The sequence below is a fragment of the Alternaria conjuncta genome, assembly GCF_024043145.1.
Source record: "Alternaria conjuncta strain BMP 0040 chromosome Unknown scaffold_10, whole genome shotgun sequence".
NCBI classification, from domain to species: Eukaryota; Fungi; Ascomycota; class Dothideomycetes; order Pleosporales; family Pleosporaceae; genus Alternaria; species Alternaria conjuncta.
Window position 1 is genome coordinate 270,217 of NW_026250099.1, and position 18,055 is coordinate 288,271.

Genomic DNA, 18,055 nt, shown 5'->3' on the forward strand with positions numbered 1-18,055 from the left:
CCAGCGTTTGACCGTCGTGGGGAGCCTTTGTGGTGAAGGTGGGGTAATGTAGATGCAGATGCCCCATAGAGGTTGTATAGCCTGATGGTGAGACGATATGGGATTCTAGCATGCCGCTTCGCCTCGCCTCTTCCTTCTGGAATGCTTGGAACAGCTCGGCCTTTTCTTGAGCGCCTCGACCTCGTATGCTCTCTTCGTCCGTTCTCTTTCTGTGGACGAAGACAGCGATGATGTCAAGATGAGCGACAAGAGCACCGATGATCACGCCAATCTAGATTGCGCTACGTACATGGAATCTTGGTCGTTCGCGAAGAGCTTGGTATCATATGAAAGCTTCCAAGAGTTCCTAAAGTTTTGGGAACCTTTGCTGACGTCGATCGAAGATTTGAACGCTTCGTTTTCATCATGAATCTCGTCACAGATCACATGTATACAGTTACAAACACCAGCTATTCGAATGCATTTGCATAACTCACATCAGTTCAATGGCTAGACTCGTTTTGTGATGCGGTCGTTCCGCAAACTATAGTGTCGAAAACATAGATAGCGATAAACAGATTGGATGGGATAGGGCCCAGAGAGTGATAACATCCGCGTTGCCCGTTTCTTCCTTTGCCTAGTACATCCCGATAACCCCTGCTCAAGGTCAACGACTGAGACAGTACTTTCGAGTAGACTTGTAACGTGCTACGCGGTATGCGATACCTTACTGTTTAGTTGATAGCGATAGAGTACGCCGTCGTAGTCAACTTCGCATTGCTCCCAGTGAACACCTCCGTGCCCGCCTGCACGACCTGCAGATACAAACTACTCGTGAAACCATTGCTTCCATAGTTTGCCAACAGATATTGGAAGAACAGGTTCTACAGCCACACATTAGCTTCCCTATCATCTCCACAAAGTAGACTCATGTAACGTACCAAGTCGGCGCTGAAGTTCGTCGCCCGCCCGCCACGAGCAACAAAACTGTATACCTTGACAGAGCCGTTGAGACCGTATGCAAGATCGAAGATCTGGCCGCCAATAGTGACGGTCGCGATGGGCGTGAAGGGATATCCGTTCGCGGACAAGGGTGATACACCGCCGTAGACGCCGAGCCAGACCATGACTTCAAAAAGGTTGGTTCCGCTGGCTGATGCGCCGAGGAAGGTGTCGTAGGCCACTGCGGGTAGCACATCAAGGTTAGCCTACATATCCCAGAGACGAAGAGAGTGCACGAGAAAGGGCGGAAGTAACACACCATTGACTCGCAAATCTGTGCCAGTGTAACTCCACTTCCACGTCGTCGGCATACTCGTATAGCTACCAATCTGCTTCTTGGTGAAGCCCGTCTCGACGTTTGTGTAGCTCTTGACTTGGTTGGGCGTGCCAGACCATGACCATGTTGTTGACCAGGCTAGGCCAGCTGTGCTGCTATAGCTGTCAATCTGAGAGCACTGAGAGCCGGTTCCGGAAGAGAAGCCCCAGCCATTGGTGTAGAGCGTGTATGGGCCGGATGACTGAGATTGGTATTGGCCGCACTGAGCGGCGCGGGGTAGGAGGGTAGCGGGTGCGGCGAGCGCAGTTGAAGAGAGAAGAAGAAGAGCGGCAGTGGAGAATAACATGCTGATCGATGGATGTGAGTCGGAGCTGTGGTATGTTGTTGATGGATGAGGTGGATATGAAGCAGGTGCGGGTGCCTTATGTAGCCTTCAAGGTGCTCTGATCTTCCATCTCTTACGATGTCGCCTCCACATCCTCCAAGCGACCACTCCTTTTCGCAACAACTTGTCACATTTGGATGCTCCGCTCTTCCGTTTACCTGTCTTCTACTAGTCGTTCTCGCGCATGACCCACAATCCGACATCGCAGACACGCGTAGATCTTTCCATGAGCCAGCAACCAACCATACTCATCAGCGCTTCCTCAACTCTCGCTGAAGTCCGCAAGCCACTGAATAATCCTATGCCCACCGGATACCATCTTTCCATCGAAGAGGAAGTTCTGAAAGCCAGTGTAAGCCATAGGCATGCACGACATCAGCCGGTCCAATCATCAGCGGTCAGGGTCCACCAATATAGCTCGCATGCTGCACGCGCGGGACGAACCACGATTTAAGGATCGAGACCGGACTTGGATAACCTGGTTTTGAGAACGGAAGTGGTACGGATGCGGACCGAAAGACCAATGGATGATATGCAGAGGAAGGTCGAGAAGCATGCATGCATCGGTGGCGTGAACATTGTGCGTGACTTGGAGTATCGGTTTTCGAGAGACCTATCAGATGATGTGATCGAAGGAGGGGATGGCAATAGCATGCTAGCGCTGCTGAGGAATGGGTGAGGGATCGTGCTCTAGCTTCTTCTTTGGCATCGCAAGCGCTGTGGAGCTAGAGTGATGACCGCGTTCTACGTCCACCGTGTGCGGAAGGACGTCTGAGCTACGAATGTGATCAGCCCTCCCAGACCCTGTGATGCGCCGATAGTCGCTACTCTCTCCGAGCGTGCGAAGCAGCATCCCCTCTACCTCATGGCTTAGGCGGTACCGCGGAGAGATCTGCGCAGTGTGGAAAGGTCTCGTAAACAAGTCCAGCCCAACTCGAAGAAGGTGAATGACACGCAAGTCTCGCCGAAGATACGACACAAGCCACTCGCGCATGCGCTCGAACCGAACACCATTATCTAGCTCTTTCGTACGCTGCGCCGCAGCATGTTTGCTCGCCGCACTAAACCAGGAAGGCTAAGCTCTTTCCAAAGGCTGCAACGTGGAGCTTGTTGATCCTCGGCGCGTCTGAAATCAGGATTAAACATACCATTGCAAACAAATTGGAGGGAGTAAGCGCTGCATCCCTTCCTGGGCTTTACGCTGTGCGTTTTTGAGTGCTCCGTCATCTCCAACGTTGACTGGCATATGCCAAGGCTACGACGCGAGCATTCTGAAGGAGACCAGCGTCGCATACGGAAAGCTGAATTACGACGAGGCACGCTTAAAAGATACCGTAGACAGAGGCCGCGAAAGCATAGAAGAGATTGCCCAGGCTATCGCCCACATCGTGAAGATCGAGAAGATAAGTTGCTCGGGCGAGCCTGGAAGAGATCCTCTGAGAGATTGGAGAGATCGCAGAAAGCAGCGACTTCCTACTTATAGACCAAACTACGGCAGAGCAGGTCCGCCCAAGCTAGGTAATGTAAGTTGCACACTTGCAGCGCCGCATCTCATGAGCTGGGTACTTCTCATGGCATCATCATAGATTGCCGAGCGTGCAATTGACTTGCGCACAGCCACGATCACGACTGAGCTACTCTCTGGTGTGGACATGCCTTCGAACGACAATGTGAATCCATCTCGTGGCACAGCGTATAAGTGCAGGGCAGCCTCGTGCGGCGCTCGCCGATGGAAACGAACCTGATGCAGCGCGACTGCATTGCTTTTGCGCGTAGAAAAACGCAACAAAATTGTGATATGTCGGCGTCGGCGTGTATATCGGGTCGTAAGTCCAGCCATTGAAGGAGACGAGCGGAGGACGCGTCTCAAGTCATGAGGAGGTGTTCGCGTCGGGGGCCGCGGCTTCTCCGACAGCACGTGATCGGTTTCGCCGGCTAACCATCTAGAGGCTAGATCATGACGTAGCTCATCACCAAATCCAATCCATGGATCCATGGATGCTCTGCTATCCGAACAACACTCGCCCGCGACAATGCACGCAAGACCTGCACGACCCAGAAACCAAACAGTCACAGGAGCGAAGATGTGATCGGTGTCTGCGCGTTATACATGCTCATTGTTGCTAATCCTCTACTCATGAACCGCGCATCCTCCTCGGTATGCGGCAACCCCAGGTCAAATACAACCCGCCTTAGTCCTCGAAATCCCAATACGCTTTATCCAGCTCCGCCTGTATGCCCTCGATCAACCTCATTTCGTGCGGCTGGACCCGGAACAAGCGCGGTCCACCTACACATGGGTTGGAGCATTCGCATGCAAGCGAGGCATCTAAAAGGGAGTCAGTACGTATTCCACATGCCTTTATAGGACTACTTACTGTTCGTTATGGCGATCTGAAGATCCTGTTCGAGACTACGTATACTGGCAGTATGGTTATTGCGCTTGTCGTTCAGTAGCCCCGTCCAGTAATTCCGGGTAGAATCTTTGATGCAGCCACTCATGGAATACTTAATTCCTTTCGAATTTCGGAGAGCGACCAGATCATTCCAGGCGGTGATGAAAAAGACATCAATCCACTTCTTTTGGCATGGATGAAGCGGTCTCCAAGGGCAGTTGGCAAGCTCATGTTCAGGGCCAATGAAGCGAAAATCGATGATATCGAGGTTTCCAAACCAAGCCATAGAAGTAACATTGATTGTAACTGTACCTCTTGCAAGCGGTTGTCCAAGTTGAGGGCAAATGCCCCCGAATGCCAAGAACTCCGTCGCAGACATCTCAATTTGAAGCTTCTTCAGGAAGTTACTAGGAATTACTATCCGCCTGAGTTGGCGCCAGATCTTTTCAGGTGACGCGGCGGGCCCAATGCCATCACCACGCGTACGGATTGTTGTGAATCGCTTCACCGTGTCGCGATTGGCGACTTGGGTGGCTTCATCCTTTACCTGGCGACTGACGCGCATGATCTCCATATTCGGGCGCTGTATATTGGGATCTCGATTGCGCCCTACGCGCTCGGGATTATCGTACGACAGGCCATACCCAAGCACAAGCTTCTCCCCGCCACCATGCTGTGTAACGACATCCGGAACAACGACTGGCCCGATGACGTGTAGGTAGATGGCTTCGCGCATCTCCAGAGGTAAGTCTAGCAGCCGGAAAGCTTGCCCTGTACCTTCCCACCACAAACGCTGCTCCTCGTACTGCGATTCCGGGAGCCTCATCGCCCACATATCGTCTTCGGCAGTGCAGTACGTATCGCGGATCCATGCAGCTGCGTCGCGCTTGGTTTTCTTGATCCTGCCAAATTCGGTGATGATCATGTCTTCAGCAACACATTTCGCGGATGGGGTATCGATCGCAACGGTACGGGTGTAGCCGTCCGACCTCAGCGGCTCGGTGAAGGTATACCAGTCACTATGGACACTTGTATCGTGCCTAGCGATAGCACGTACCGCTTCGATATCCTCGGCATCCGCCTGAGATACTACCAGTAGCTCTTGTCGATGCTTGTGGCTGTGGCTGTGCTGCGACAAGAACGAGAAGTTGGCCCTGCGCTCTTCCTGTATGAACTCGTGGAGAGCGGCGATGAGGTCGGAAGGCTGCGGTAAAGGTGTAATGACTTCACTCCCATGTTGCCTCTTAGACCCAACGCCGTCATTCCGAGCAGATTCGTCGTCGCTATCGCGTTGTCTTTTCGGCATGATATCGTCCGTTGCGTGGGTGAGATTCGACCCAAGGTGAAGTGTAGAGAGCGTAGATCTTATGTCCTCCATAGTATAGCTGGTTGCGACCGTAGCAATAAGTGAAATGACTGTTGCTTATTCCGGAGGTGAGCGGTTCCTAGGTATACGTACCAAAGTTTATCACCTGAGCAGGTGCGCAGCAGCACGTCTGGGCTGCGTCATCCGCGGCACTAGTCTCTATTCGTACTAGTGCGCAAACACTACCGTGAAAGCCCTGGAGTGAAAACACAAAGGAGCGCTGTTTGTATAGTGGAGTGAAAGGAAGAGCGCGCGCATCATTCTTTTCGGTGATTCCCTACATGTGATGTCTTCTGTAGATAGTCTTTCCCACTGATCTACTCCGCACATTATTAGCCAGGGTAAACAAAATATCGGCGCCGCCTCGGGCAGGAGAAGGAGATCTTGAGGTGCATTGCTGTATACATCAGTCTTGCGTATGGTAGACCAAGGATATCGATCGCGAACGACGAGATGTAGTAGAAGGCGAAGTACTGCCCAAGGGGGCTGTGATCAGTCTAAAATCCAAAAATCGAGCATATCTGAAGGCAATGTAGACTTCTAGGAGGTGGATGTTCAGTGTTTTCCTGTGTGGGGTGGCGCAGCGCAGGAGGAGCAGGTCCATTTCCGAATGGTATCGATGAGATGCAAACACTGTGGACATGAAACAAGATGATTGAATATGTGAAATTTGATTTGACATCGCTATGCTGATGCTAGACTCATAAGTCGTAATAAGCGAAGCGCCTATACAAGGGCTTCTTGGTATATATACATGTTCTCGTCACCCCCAAACTATGCGTAAGACTGAGCAGAGCATGTGAAGGGACTTCGTACAGCACCGGAGTTGTACTGTGTGATGATATCCTCGACGGACGCGTAGGTACCGGCACCGAGAACGACAAGTCCAATGACGAAGACAATGGAGTTGAGGATGCTCAAGCTGATGTTCTTGGCGTTTGCGTTCCACTTGCCCTCCTTGACGAGCTGGAACCAGAAAAGTGCGGGCCAGTAGAATGTGAATCCGGAGATGAAGAGGGAGGAGATGAGACCGAGGAGGGCGTTGAAGAAGGGAATGGCCTCGGCGATGATCCAGCCGATGACGGTGACAACGGTGATGAGTCCGACCCAGACACCCCAGCCCTTGACGTCCTTGACGAAGCGGATTGGCGAAGTGGGGAAGATGCGGTCCATGATGTAGCGGCAGACGACGGTGCCGTTAATGGATCCGGAGATGAAGATGACGGGAAGGGCGATACCGAAGGCAATGCGGGAGACGGTGTTTCCGGCAGAGAGAAGAGCAGGCGACTTGACCTCCTGGCCGACGAAAGCGTAGATGAGAGCACCAGTCATGGTGTAGATGAAGATCTCAATCAGACCGAGAGCCCAGATGGACTTGACGTAGTCCTTGGGGGTGTGCATCTCCGACATGAAAGAGAATTGGCAGACGGCGAAGGAGTAGGCGAAGATGATGTTGGTGGTCGCCAGGAAAGCTTCGTAGAACGAAGTTCCGGGTTGAGGCCACGCGGACCAGTTGACTGCGCTCAATCCGCCAGGAGCATCGTGCGCTTGGATACCAGTTGCGATGATGGTGAGCAAGATGGCGGCGATGATACTAATAAAGTCGATGTAGCCCAGGAAAGCGAAGTCGTGGAATGTGGGTGGCAGAGCAAGAACCAGCAAGATGATCATGGATACTACACCCCATACGAGCGCGCATGTGGTGTAGTTTCCGATGATGTTGATAAAGGCGATTGTTCCGGTAAGCGCGTGCGATCCAACCAGCAAGATGAGGAAGAGGGCGAACATGACACCGGTGAGTTCCTTTCCGAATTTACCCCAGATGATTTCGACGGCATCCGAGTAGTGGTTGACATGCGGGTAGCGCATCTTGACCTGACCGACAACGTACGATGTGTAGATTGCGACGAGTCCAAGACCGACGCACATGATGACACCAGGAACCATTCCGAGAGTTGCGAACGCGCTAGGAATACTGAGAGAACCAAGCGCAATAGCTTCGACAATCAGGCAGACTGTGAGTTGTTTCCAGCCGAGACGGTGGAACTTCTCCGATCCCTCCTGGACGGTGGCAGTCTTGTCGACGGGCATCATGAGCTCAGGGTCGCTTTTCTTGCCCTCAGACGAAAGGTCGTCGAGACGGTAGGTCGGCGGTGCAGCAGCGTAGTGCCGCGCGGGAACGCCAGTGTTGACGCCGTTGGAGGCGTATTGTGGCTCAGGGTTGCCCGTCGTGAGCCCGTGGGCGTGCGGTACTTCCTGCATCTTGGAAAATGCAAATATGAATTTTTCAAAAATAACGGTGGGGTGGAGTCGTGGTCAAGTCGGAAGCTGGAGGGCACTCGCGACTTTTTGGTGTTTGGCGCCTGCTGACGAGCTAGTTTGGCCGGTACCCAAGAACAGCAGTAGCAGTGTAGGTCACAAGTCCAGTCGTCGGAATCGGGAAGACGGCTGCGCGTGATATCGACTGTCTGTGACGTACCGTGGGACCGGTGAGAAGGTAGTGTGAATTAGCAGCGGCACGCAGGAATAACCGTTTCTAAGGCCAGCGGCTGCTCTTGTTTCTTATATCAACACGTCCTTATCTCTCCGCATGTTCTGCATGTGTAATAGAATGTTCCAAGCGGCCTTCCCCCGCGCGCTCCCAGCATGCTGGGCGACCGATGTTGACCGAAAGCTGGCTATCGAGGGCCTTAGCGAACTTCGGTCTATTGCTCGCATCGTACCAGAGCTTGGTGCGTGCAGCCAGCAGCGTTGCCCTTTAGTGGCGTCGTTAATGACGCGGTCCACATGGTGTGTCGCAGTTGACGTAAAATTTTCTCTTTTTTACGTGTTTTAGTGGTGAGTTTGGGGACGTGCTTGATGTGACATCGCCTGGATCCGTGCTAGGTGACATCAGAGCGAACCATGCATGCGGTTCTGGAGATAAGAGAGCTGCGGTGCTCACGCGACAACCTGTAAGCTGGGGATAAGCGTCTGCACTGGATGGTGACGACGACAGAGGCGTCGCGTAGGGCTGGTTTGGCTGCATGGGGGCGGCGACAAGCATTTAGGGCCGCGCCATCCCGGGCCTCGGCGGGGCTTGATAGATTAACCGAACAGGTACCGGGGCGCAAAACTCTGACTAAGGCTGCTCCGATGCGTCCCGTCGACTACACCCAGCGCGGTAATGCACGACGCACCGCTCGGTGATTTGGTCTGGCCGCACTGCAGCTTGGCTGCTCGAAGGGTCATAGCAGGCGCGGCGTGACCGTGGCTTATCTTTGATCCAGGGTTTTGTGGAGTGCATTGCCGAACTTTGCGCCGCCCAATGATATGGGGGGTGAATGTGATTGCTCGGACATGGCTACCGTCTACCCCAGGATCCCAAAAGCCTCAGGGGGCACCGGGCACCGTGGGATGTTGCGCCATCATGGCGCGCTTGCCGAACAGCCGTGGTACTCCAGATTGGGAGCGAAGGGAGAATCTGTCGATCAAAGAGCGCGAATGTACTCGGGCAAGTTACTACAGAAACACATCGGGTATTGGCTATTCGTGGACCCTCCGGCTCTTGGACAACGGACGGAACGGCATGCCACAGCCGTTGTCGGAAGCTACCTGAGGCCGCGGACTATGTACACTACCACTCAACTACGCCGCCGTCTTGAGAAACTCATCCACTACATGCGGGTCCTTCTCGACTTCTTGGGCACCTCTGCTTCGCCTGCTCTCCCAAGTCTCACCCACGTGGGCGTCTTCCGCTGTCGACTCAGGTGTAAAGGTAAACACGCGATGCTCACCTACAATAGAGTTAGCTCATACTGCAGACTAAATATAGAGATATACCGACAATTCTTCCACGCTGTGCCCACCATGGGGTCTTCGACTTCCCAGTCCTCGGTGAGGAAGTGTGCAAATGCGCCATGAGTGACGACCAGGACCTGTTCCATTAGCAAACCGCTGTTAAGAGGAAACTAACGGCAGCTTTACCTGCGCTTCGGGCCTTTGGTACAGCCAGTTCCTGAGATCAGAAGCGCGCTTCGAGATGGCGCGCTTCTCGTACGCCCAATAGTCTTCCTGCGAGGCGTTAGTAAGCATGCATGCTGATGTCAAACCGGGAGATCGACTAACCTTGGAGTTCCAGCCCGCTGTCACCGCTGATGCATCAACTTTGCTGATGTCAAAGTCAAGCTCACCTTCTGCAAACAGCTTCGGTAGGAATGCGTGCACTTCATCTGCAGTATCTGCAATTCCGACATCACACCCAATATTGCTGACCTCTTGCAAAGCTGGCAACAGCACGAACGGCACCTCTTTCCGCGCGAGCACAGGGCCAAAACTCAGAGAGGCGGTCTGGATCGTTCGTCGTAGCGGCGACGAAAATACTATGTCTATTTCCTCATGATGTTTGAATGCCGAGCTAAGCGTGCGACATTGTTCTTTGCCTTTTTCTGTCAGCACAGCATCGCGAATGCTGTAATTGCGCTGCCGGCAGTTAGTCTTCTTGGTTCCGAAGTTCTTCTCCATGATATGGAACATACGGTGGCGTTGTGTTCTCCTTGCGCATGGCGCACGATATGGATCTTGGGAGACATCGTGGTGTTGGTTGAGAGTTGCTGAATCTGCGTTCTACGCTCGATGGTGGGGCTTGCCGAAGGAGCCACTAAAGTGCTATCGTGCAGTGGCGAATCTGAGATTGACGCGTGAAAGCTTGGTCTCAATAAAGCTCCTTAGATGATTATGTGTTCAGTTCCAGCAGTGATATTGAATTGAGGTCTTGCCTTCTGCTGCGTAATAGCTCTGCGCTGTGTTCGTACTTGTATCCAAAGATACTTCGAGTCTGACACGGAAGGTTAGCCGAGACAGCCAGCGCTAACCATTCCTGGAAATGCATCTCGCAAGCAGCCTCTACATTGGAAGAACAGGTGTAGGACCGTGAATCCTTCGTCGGTAGTGAATATCCAGGACTGAAACCGAATAAGGCCTCCAGGCTAAACGTTTGACATATTCGACACGTTGCTGATGATGCAACCGGCTAGTCCAGCTCTGCGGTCAGCCCCTGGCTTACTCCATGTCTCTTGCCATCACCAGCTCTTTCTCTCTTATCGTGTTATCGCAGCGCATGCGCATTACCGGAAGTGACTTTTCGGGAGTCATGAATACCTATCGATGGGTGAATGGTGCCCATACATGCAAGAGACTGGTTGGAGAGCGTGGAGCACGATCAAATAAAACTGCCGCAGCAAATAGGTCGAGCATGTAGAGAACGAATCCGTTCGTGTTGAACTGCTGCCATTGGTATGCGCGATGTGCGCCGCTACTACTGACAAGCACGCGCGTGATGGATGGTGTTGAGTGTTGGAAGTGAGCTGTATTATTCGGAAGGAGCGATGACACTCGAGCTTTAGTTAGCGACTTTCCACGACCGAAGTGCCACCATGCCTCTACGCCATCGCGACGTACTCTTCAAGCTGGTCTCAACCACTAAAATGCATTCTCGAGGCGATGCAATTGATGCGATATTCAAGTACAACGCGTAAACCTTGTTCGCGACGGTCGTCCTTGCACCTGCCGCGACGCTGAATACTCGCGAGGTCGCGACGCGAACGCCGGTCTCCAAGCAAGTTTCGCGCATCCCGCATCGACTGCGATCATTGCCAAAGCCCAACCGGGGCTCCAGAATGTCACTTGTCAAAGCAGCGCAACTTTGGACAGAATAGGGCTTATTCGCACGCGCCCGCTTTTGTCTTGATACGTCATGTTCGGAACGCGTTGTACCTGGGCATCGTGAGTTCCTTCCCGATCGCGCGAGCCAATGCACGTTTTCGGGCAAGCTGGGGCATCGGATCCGCAGAAGACCCCGCAACACTAGCGCAAGCAGTCTCGTCTACCATCCAGGAAGCCTCACCATCATCCTGGACATCGTTGAAAGCTTTTCGACTTTTGATCACTATTCGATCAATATGGCAAGCAGCGAGCCTACAGTACTTATCATAGGCGCTGGTACCTTTGGCGCGTCTACTGCCTATCATTTGGGCAAACAATACAAAGATCCATCTCGGATTACCATCGTCGACCGTTGGGATAGCAATACACCCCTAAAGCAAAAGCAAGCGGCAGCCATCGACACTAATCGCATTATTCGTACCGACTACGAGTCACATCTTTACTGCAATCTCGCCAATGAAGCTATTCATTTTTGGTTCTGGAGTATAGCAGTGCAGGGTCATTTCCACAAGACTGGTTGGGTCGTGCTAGACAAAAAGGACGGTACTTTTGGCGATGCGATAAGGAAGACGTTCATTGAGAGAGGGGGCGACTACACCCGCGATCTAGAACCACAAGAGCTGGATAAGTACGCTGTGACAAAAGGCATCAAGAGTGAAGAATATGGGAAGGGTTATTTCAATCGCGAAGCGGGCTGGTGCGACGCAGAAAAAGCAACGCAAAGCTTCACGAAGGTTGCACTTGAGCTTGGGGTCAAGAGGGTGACTGGAGACGTGCAAGAGTTATTACTGAGCGCCGACCACCGTAGCCTAGCAGGTGTAAAGCTGAGAGATGGTCAAGTCTTGAAAGCCGAAAAGATCGTGTTGGCAGCAGGAGCATGGACCAGCTCTCTGATGTCGCCGATCGAGGATGCTTTGAAGATCCAGGAACAAGACCGCATCGAGCGCCAGATCACCGCTGTAGGACGAGTCTCTGCTTACTATACACTGAACGAACAAGACACTCAGAGCATGATCGACGAAACAGTACCCGTGATCGTCATTGGTGGAGAGGTCGACATTATCCCACCCTCGCAACCAAACCGGACGCTGAAAATCAATGACATTAAGACTGAAGTCATCAACACGGTGACCACCCCTTCTGGCCACAAAATCACTATGCCATCTCGAAGGAACCAGAATGACGTCCCTGAGAGGCTGAAGCGTGAGAGCGCACAGATCATGCATAACGCCATGCCGGATTGGACACGCAGCAGACGACCAGATCGATGGCGAATTTGCTACGACGCCGTTACACCAACTGAAGACTGGCTAATGTGTCGACATCCACATGAAAAGCTCGCCAACTTGTACCTCGCCGTTGGCGGTAGCTTTCACTCGTACAAGTAAGTAACTTTACCTTTCGTTTCACGCACGCAATGCTAATCATCCCATCAGATTCCTCCCCGTCGCCGGCTCATACATGTGCAACGTACTAAGCGGCAAGGGCAACGGTGAGGAGAAAGATACGGCCTGGAAGTGGAAGAGTGCCGAAGAACTGTCATGTCGCAAGGGGAAGGAGTTTGGTGAAAGCCCCAGGGATTGCGACAAGAAAGAGCTGAGTGAATATGAAGAGGGCGCAGCATCGAAGTTATGATCGTTAAGAAGCTTTCACAATCAACGTTCTTCGACATCACTTGTCGCAAATTTACTGAGGCTTCATGGACTTCACGCTCTATGATCTTGTGCATTCGCCATCATTAATGATGACGATTGGGTCCTTGCTCTCTTGATTTCTCCCATTCAAACGAGGGTCGTATCTTTTGATTTCACTTGATGCGGTGGCCGTGAGTGGCTCGCCATATTTGCCATTCCTCGAACGCCCGCTTGCTTCACTCGGGCTCCATTTGCCTTCGAAGGGCAAGCAACTGCTGGTGGAATGTTGATATAATGAAGCTTGGGTCGCTTCCATGCGGATTGCAGCCTTTCTCATTGACATGAGTGAAAGAGGATTGAATGTCGCCTTAGTGGCGCGATCTGGTATAGAACTCTCAAGGCGCACATATACGCAGCTACTCTAGTATGGAAGTCTTCACACTGTCACTCAACAGCAGCGCAGTCACCCAACTCGCGGGCACACCAGACTACGCTATTCCTTCTCTAACGCGTCACAACATCCTCCAACGTACAGTTTGAGCCATGTCTTCCAGTAAACACCCAACCGCTAGCAACGACAACAGTGACAAAGATCGCGCCATCATCAAGCCCAGCCAAGGCACCTGTGGAATTTTACCCGACACTGATAAAGACGTCGTCACTGTAGACGAAGAGCTCGCCGAGGATCAAGAAATGGAAGACAGTTACGTATTCGTAGAAGCTGACTACCATTCTTACAGCGATGTCGCATCTTCTGTCACCGAAGGCTCGAGATCGGACTGTGAGCTCTCAGAGCGTGAAGAGGAGGGCGATGTAGACTCCAAGAACGGAGCTCATAAAACGGAAGCGCAGAACGGTGGTGTCAAGAAGGGGTGTGTCAAGAAAGCGACGGAGAAGAAGACTTCCGGTGTTGAAGGCAGTGGTGGCAATGACAATGGAGAAGATCTGCCGCATATGGTGAAGGTAAGTCAAAATTCGATAACCACGCATCGAGTTGCTGATGAGGATAGACCATATTGTCACTATTCCTACGCTCGATCTACGGGATTGATCTTGCAGGATTGAGCGGAGAATCGTGGCGGAGAAAGCCCGGCATGCGAGACGAATAGCAGATACCGAGTTCAGCAGTAGCGGGAGGCATGAGAGGGGGGTAGTCTAGCTTATATCGTTCCTCGCTGGCTCCCTACAGTGGCGAGCACGGACGTAGGCACAAATTAACGTCATGGTTCAAAAAGTAGTTCACGGAAGAGAAAGCTCAATTATAGATTGCATATCGCATCATCTTGGCATTGAATCGCGCCCCATGCACTGACCTACTTCCTGTCATATACCAAAGCGATGGCCGGCCTAGAGAAAGAACACCGGGCTCTCTACTCTCGTGGTAACTCAACTCCGCCAATACATACAGAGTCTACAGTCTTCTCGTCACGACGTTAACTATCATGCCGTCCCCAGGGAAACCTCACATGAACCACGATAACAGCCAAGAAGACTTCACCCAGCTCGTCGACGGAAAGAAAGTCGTCGCCCTGCCCAATGATACTCCGCTGAGACATCCTGATGGCAGCTACGTGTTCGTTCGTGACGAGACTGCTAAAACCATCGAAGTAAGCATACAGGCGCCCTTCAAAGCTCAATCATGTATACTAACGCTTCCGCCCAGGACAAAAGCGCGCAAGACATCATCGCCTACTACGCCAAAATCCTCGCCATCGAAACAAAATCCAGACCCCATCCTAGTTTGACATCGAATGCAATCATCGACGGCTTGGATACCCTACGCATCTGCTCCGAGATCTTCTCCGACAATCCTACTAAGCCTTCTTTTGTCGCGGAATACTTGCACATGCTAGCGCCGCAACACCAGCTCAGTCTCTCTATCGTGGTTTCCATCATACTCGATACAGACGACTGGATGGAGCTAGAACGCCAAGTCGTCCGCGACGAGGAGTTCGAGATCTCGGTGGTCATTTGGGCGCTGAAGCTTGGGCCTGAGGGGCTTATGCTGGGAAGGGTGGAGGGGAAAAGCGAGATGCAGATTTTGTTGGGGGCGGAGGAGGCGTGGATTGTGGTGAATGAGGGTAAAGTGGATTATGAGGAGAAGAAGATGGAGCTTATGCGGGTTGCTGCGGAAGTGACGATGTGGGGGAGGGGCGCGGCGGGGATGTTTGCTAATAAGGGTCGGACTGAAGACGACGACTGATGGGTCGATGGGACTTCCAGGCCAGGGCACACATGTGTTTTCTGGCACTGGTCATGTTTGATATGTGGGCTCGATGTTTGCCTCAGTCGAGGAAGCGTGTAGGATCGAGTTTTACGTTTGCTTGGAAGTCAGCTTGGGTACAAATAGTTGCTATAGCTTGTAGCTAACAAGGATATCCCCAAGCATATATTCTCCGAGTACGCTTGATGGCGTTCTTCTGCTGTGGCCTGAATAGTCGTACAGATGAGTGCCTGATCTGGTCATCTGCACATTGCGAGAGAGTGCGATGCAGACATTCACCGCACACTTCTCCTTCTGGAAGAAAGTCTTAAGTGAACGGACCTCTTCCAGACCCACTCACTGAATGGTATTCCCTAGCTGTGTTCTGCTCCTCTTTTGCTATATAAAACGTCAGACTCACAGCTCCGCGCCTTGATTCGAACCACACCACAACTTCTTTATAAAGTATAATACCAACCAACTCACACTCGCGACGAATATGCCTGTTTCCAACATCCCAGAGACTGCAAACAGCGTCAGTAGCAAGGGCGCTGGGAGTATGACCGACGAAGTTGAAGAGATCGACGACTTCGTCCTTGTATCCCCTGGCGACTACCCAGAGGCATCCGCACAATCCTCCACTGCTGCGAAAGATGTCTGGACCGAGATCATCAAGATCACACGCACTGAGGATAGTCTCTTCGAGAAGGTCAGGACTACCCTCCTTGGCCGTTGAAGCCTTCCAACTGACATAATATAGGGCGAAAAGCACGTCACCGCAGTCGAGACCTGCCGGCACCACCTCCGCCCCTCCGAATGCCGCAAGACCTGCAACAGCACGTTCAAGTGCGACGCCTGCCTATCACTGATCGCCGGCCTCGAGACCCTCGCCAACTGCGCCTGGGAATGGTCCAACGAAAGCAAGCCGTTCCAAGACAACATCAGCAACATCATGCATTGTCTGCACCGACTTCCATTCCATTTCCAGGAAGGTCTCTACAGCGTCATTGAAGCTGTAATGGACCACGAAGAGAACTGGCCTACGGCAGACCGAGAGAACTGCGAGCTGTGGGGGTTTAAGATCTCTGCTGCTTTATGGTTGCTTCGCCTGGGTGTTCACGGTTTGGCATGGGCGCTCGAGGAGGGCAAGGAATGGCGTCTTGTGCTGGCTGAGACGGAGCGTTCGTGGTATGAGGGGCTTGTCGTTGCTGACGAGTATGAAGAGGCTATTGAGGAAACGAAGCGTTTCACTAAGGCCTTCCGAAAGTGGGGTGCGAGCGTTGATGCTGAGCGGCGCGCTCAGTCTTCGGCTTAGTTCGAGGTGTGGCGTTGACCATACTGCAGACAATGAGCGATCTTTGTTCACATTATTGTACAAGCCGCGACTACTAGCTTTCCAGTAGATTAAAATGCTGCGCAATTAAAATAACTTTCCATGAGACTTCAAGACGATGCACAATGACATTGGACGGACTGGGTGATGTGACAAAATGTTGGATGTTTGATCATGGTGTATTTTGATCCACTACGCACCTATGATACCGTCTACTCCTTCACCTTGATGACAACTTTTCCAAAGTGACCTCCGCTGAAAAGGTACTTGATCGCTTGATCCGCCTCTTCGAACTTCCAAACGCGGTCGACCACTGGCTTGATCTTCTTCTCGTCGTAGAACTTGAGCATTCTCTCGAGCTCAGTCCTAGGACCGTTTACAATGCCCTTGAGTGTGACATTCCTCTTCAGGCACAGCAAGTTCGTGTTTGTCCTGTCGCCAGCCTCGTCTTGCTTGCCGGATAGGTAGCCAATGCAGGATATCAGACCACCAAAGCGTACGCACTCGAATGACTTGCGGAGCGTTTGCGCACCGCCGACTTCGATGATGATGTCAGCGCCTTCGTCGGAAGTAGCAGAAAGGACTGCGTTCTCCCAGTCGGGAGTATTGCGGTAGTTGATGGTGGTCTTCGAACCAAGCTTAGACGCGCGCTGGAGCTTCTCGTCGGAGGAAGATGTGACGATGGCATCTGCGCCTGCTGCGGATGCGATCTGGGCTGCTGAGATGCTTACACCGCCAGTACCCTGGCACAGAACCTTTTCGCCCGGGCCAATGATCTCGCCATTTGGTCGCATGCAATTCAAGCTCATCCAGGCGGTTACAGCTGCGATTGGCAAGCATGCGGCTTCGTCATCAGATAGATAATCTGGAATCTTGACAACGCCATACGTGGGGAACACACGGTACTGCGTCAATACGCCAGGGGCAGGTCCGCCTAGGCCACCCGCGATGTCTGAGGCCTTGATTTGGCCGCTGAGATGCTTCGGCGCAAATGTACTGATGACCCTGTCGCCTTCCTTAAGCTGGAAAGCTGGGTTCTTGTAGGGGTCTGAAGTGTTGTTGGAAACCGGACCAACCGCAACAACTACACCGCACATGTCGCTACATGGGACAATAGCGGGGGGATGTTCTACGGACTTGTGGTGGTTGTAGAGGCCCATGGCGACTGTACACGTATTTAGCGTTGTTCAACTGGCCGTCTGGACCCTGCCACAAAAGTAGGTGTGACCACATCACACTGTACGTACCTTCGGTATCCCTGTAGTTCAGACTCACGGAATGGACTTCAACCAACACCTCGTCTTCGCCAGGGGTTGGGCATTCCGCCTCGCCCATCCTGAGCTTATCGAGCCCGTCCTGGCCCGTGAGCCATTGCTTGATCTTTGGTGGAGGCGTCATCTCGAGATCTCGAACTGAAAGTTGAAACAGAATCGAAAGCTTTAGGGGTGCCGAATCTAAGGTTTACAGTTGACGTAGATGTCGTGTTCTTAACGTCCCTGGTTTTGCGCTGGGAAAATAATCCAGAAATTTCGCTCAGCCAGTCTCGGCGGTCTTGGGAGAAGGGTGGGGTGGGCATCCCGGGCAGTATCGTCTACTTAAGGCCTGGATTTGCTATGTAAGCTGCAAGAAATGCAGATGGTGGATCTCGAGCAGCGGGCAGAAAACCGCCGAAAGGTGTGGGGATGGGCATTATTTCTATGTGTCGTTGCGATGACGATAGGGTGCTCACGGCTGGTCATCGAGGTGTTCGTGAGGAGCGTCACCGCATTGGCCGTCT

At 52.5% G+C, this 18,055-nt stretch overlaps 9 protein-coding genes across 9 annotated transcripts; 4 read left to right on the plus strand and 5 right to left on the minus strand.

Annotated features, from left to right (window-relative positions):
- Positions 1-713: 713 nt before the first annotated feature.
- On the minus strand, positions 714-1,604 carry J4E85_007156 (uncharacterized protein; the record flags this gene model as incomplete). The annotated part of the gene is made up of 3 exons (XM_051471389.1): positions 714-863; positions 921-1,162; positions 1,241-1,604. The coding sequence occupies 3 exons, from the start codon at positions 1,602-1,604 to the stop codon at positions 714-716; spliced, it is 756 nt and encodes a 251-aa protein (XP_051324463.1).
- Positions 1,605-3,835: 2,231 nt separating this feature from the next.
- On the minus strand, positions 3,836-5,345 carry J4E85_007157 (uncharacterized protein; the record flags this gene model as incomplete). The annotated part of the gene is made up of 2 exons (XM_051471390.1): positions 3,836-3,972; positions 4,022-5,345. 2 exons carry the CDS (start codon positions 5,343-5,345, stop codon positions 3,836-3,838), a joined length of 1,461 nt encoding a protein of 486 aa, XP_051324464.1.
- An 834-nt stretch (positions 5,346-6,179) lies between these two features.
- J4E85_007158 (uncharacterized protein) lies at positions 6,180-7,667 on the minus strand (the record flags this gene model as incomplete). The annotated part of the gene is made up of 1 exon (XM_051471391.1): positions 6,180-7,667. The coding sequence occupies one exon, from the start codon at positions 7,665-7,667 to the stop codon at positions 6,180-6,182; it is 1,488 nt and encodes a 495-aa protein (XP_051324465.1).
- Positions 7,668-9,032: 1,365 nt separating this feature from the next.
- Positions 9,033-9,976, minus strand: J4E85_007159 (uncharacterized protein; the record flags this gene model as incomplete). The annotated part of the gene is made up of 5 exons (XM_051471392.1): positions 9,033-9,181; positions 9,232-9,322; positions 9,372-9,458; positions 9,513-9,866; positions 9,923-9,976. 5 exons carry the CDS (start codon positions 9,974-9,976, stop codon positions 9,033-9,035), a joined length of 735 nt encoding a protein of 244 aa, XP_051324466.1.
- Positions 9,977-11,344: 1,368 nt separating this feature from the next.
- On the plus strand, positions 11,345-12,743 carry J4E85_007160 (uncharacterized protein; the record flags this gene model as incomplete). Its single annotated transcript, XM_051471393.1, has 2 exons — positions 11,345-12,492; positions 12,545-12,743. The coding sequence occupies 2 exons, from the start codon at positions 11,345-11,347 to the stop codon at positions 12,741-12,743; spliced, it is 1,347 nt and encodes a 448-aa protein (XP_051324467.1).
- Positions 12,744-13,285: 542 nt separating this feature from the next.
- On the plus strand, positions 13,286-13,793 carry J4E85_007161 (uncharacterized protein; the record flags this gene model as incomplete). Its single annotated transcript, XM_051471394.1, has 2 exons — positions 13,286-13,705; positions 13,737-13,793. 2 exons carry the CDS (start codon positions 13,286-13,288, stop codon positions 13,791-13,793), a joined length of 477 nt encoding a protein of 158 aa, XP_051324468.1.
- Positions 13,794-14,184: 391 nt separating this feature from the next.
- Positions 14,185-14,945, plus strand: J4E85_007162 (uncharacterized protein; the record flags this gene model as incomplete). The annotated part of the gene is made up of 2 exons (XM_051471395.1): positions 14,185-14,349; positions 14,406-14,945. The coding sequence occupies 2 exons, from the start codon at positions 14,185-14,187 to the stop codon at positions 14,943-14,945; spliced, it is 705 nt and encodes a 234-aa protein (XP_051324469.1).
- A 499-nt stretch (positions 14,946-15,444) lies between these two features.
- Positions 15,445-16,260, plus strand: J4E85_007163 (uncharacterized protein; the record flags this gene model as incomplete). The annotated part of the gene is made up of 2 exons (XM_051471396.1): positions 15,445-15,654; positions 15,706-16,260. The coding sequence occupies 2 exons, from the start codon at positions 15,445-15,447 to the stop codon at positions 16,258-16,260; spliced, it is 765 nt and encodes a 254-aa protein (XP_051324470.1).
- Positions 16,261-16,490: 230 nt separating this feature from the next.
- Positions 16,491-17,676, minus strand: J4E85_007164 (uncharacterized protein; the record flags this gene model as incomplete). Its single annotated transcript, XM_051471397.1, has 2 exons — positions 16,491-17,443; positions 17,526-17,676. 2 exons carry the CDS (start codon positions 17,674-17,676, stop codon positions 16,491-16,493), a joined length of 1,104 nt encoding a protein of 367 aa, XP_051324471.1.
- Between the last annotated feature and the right edge of the window lie 379 nt (positions 17,677-18,055).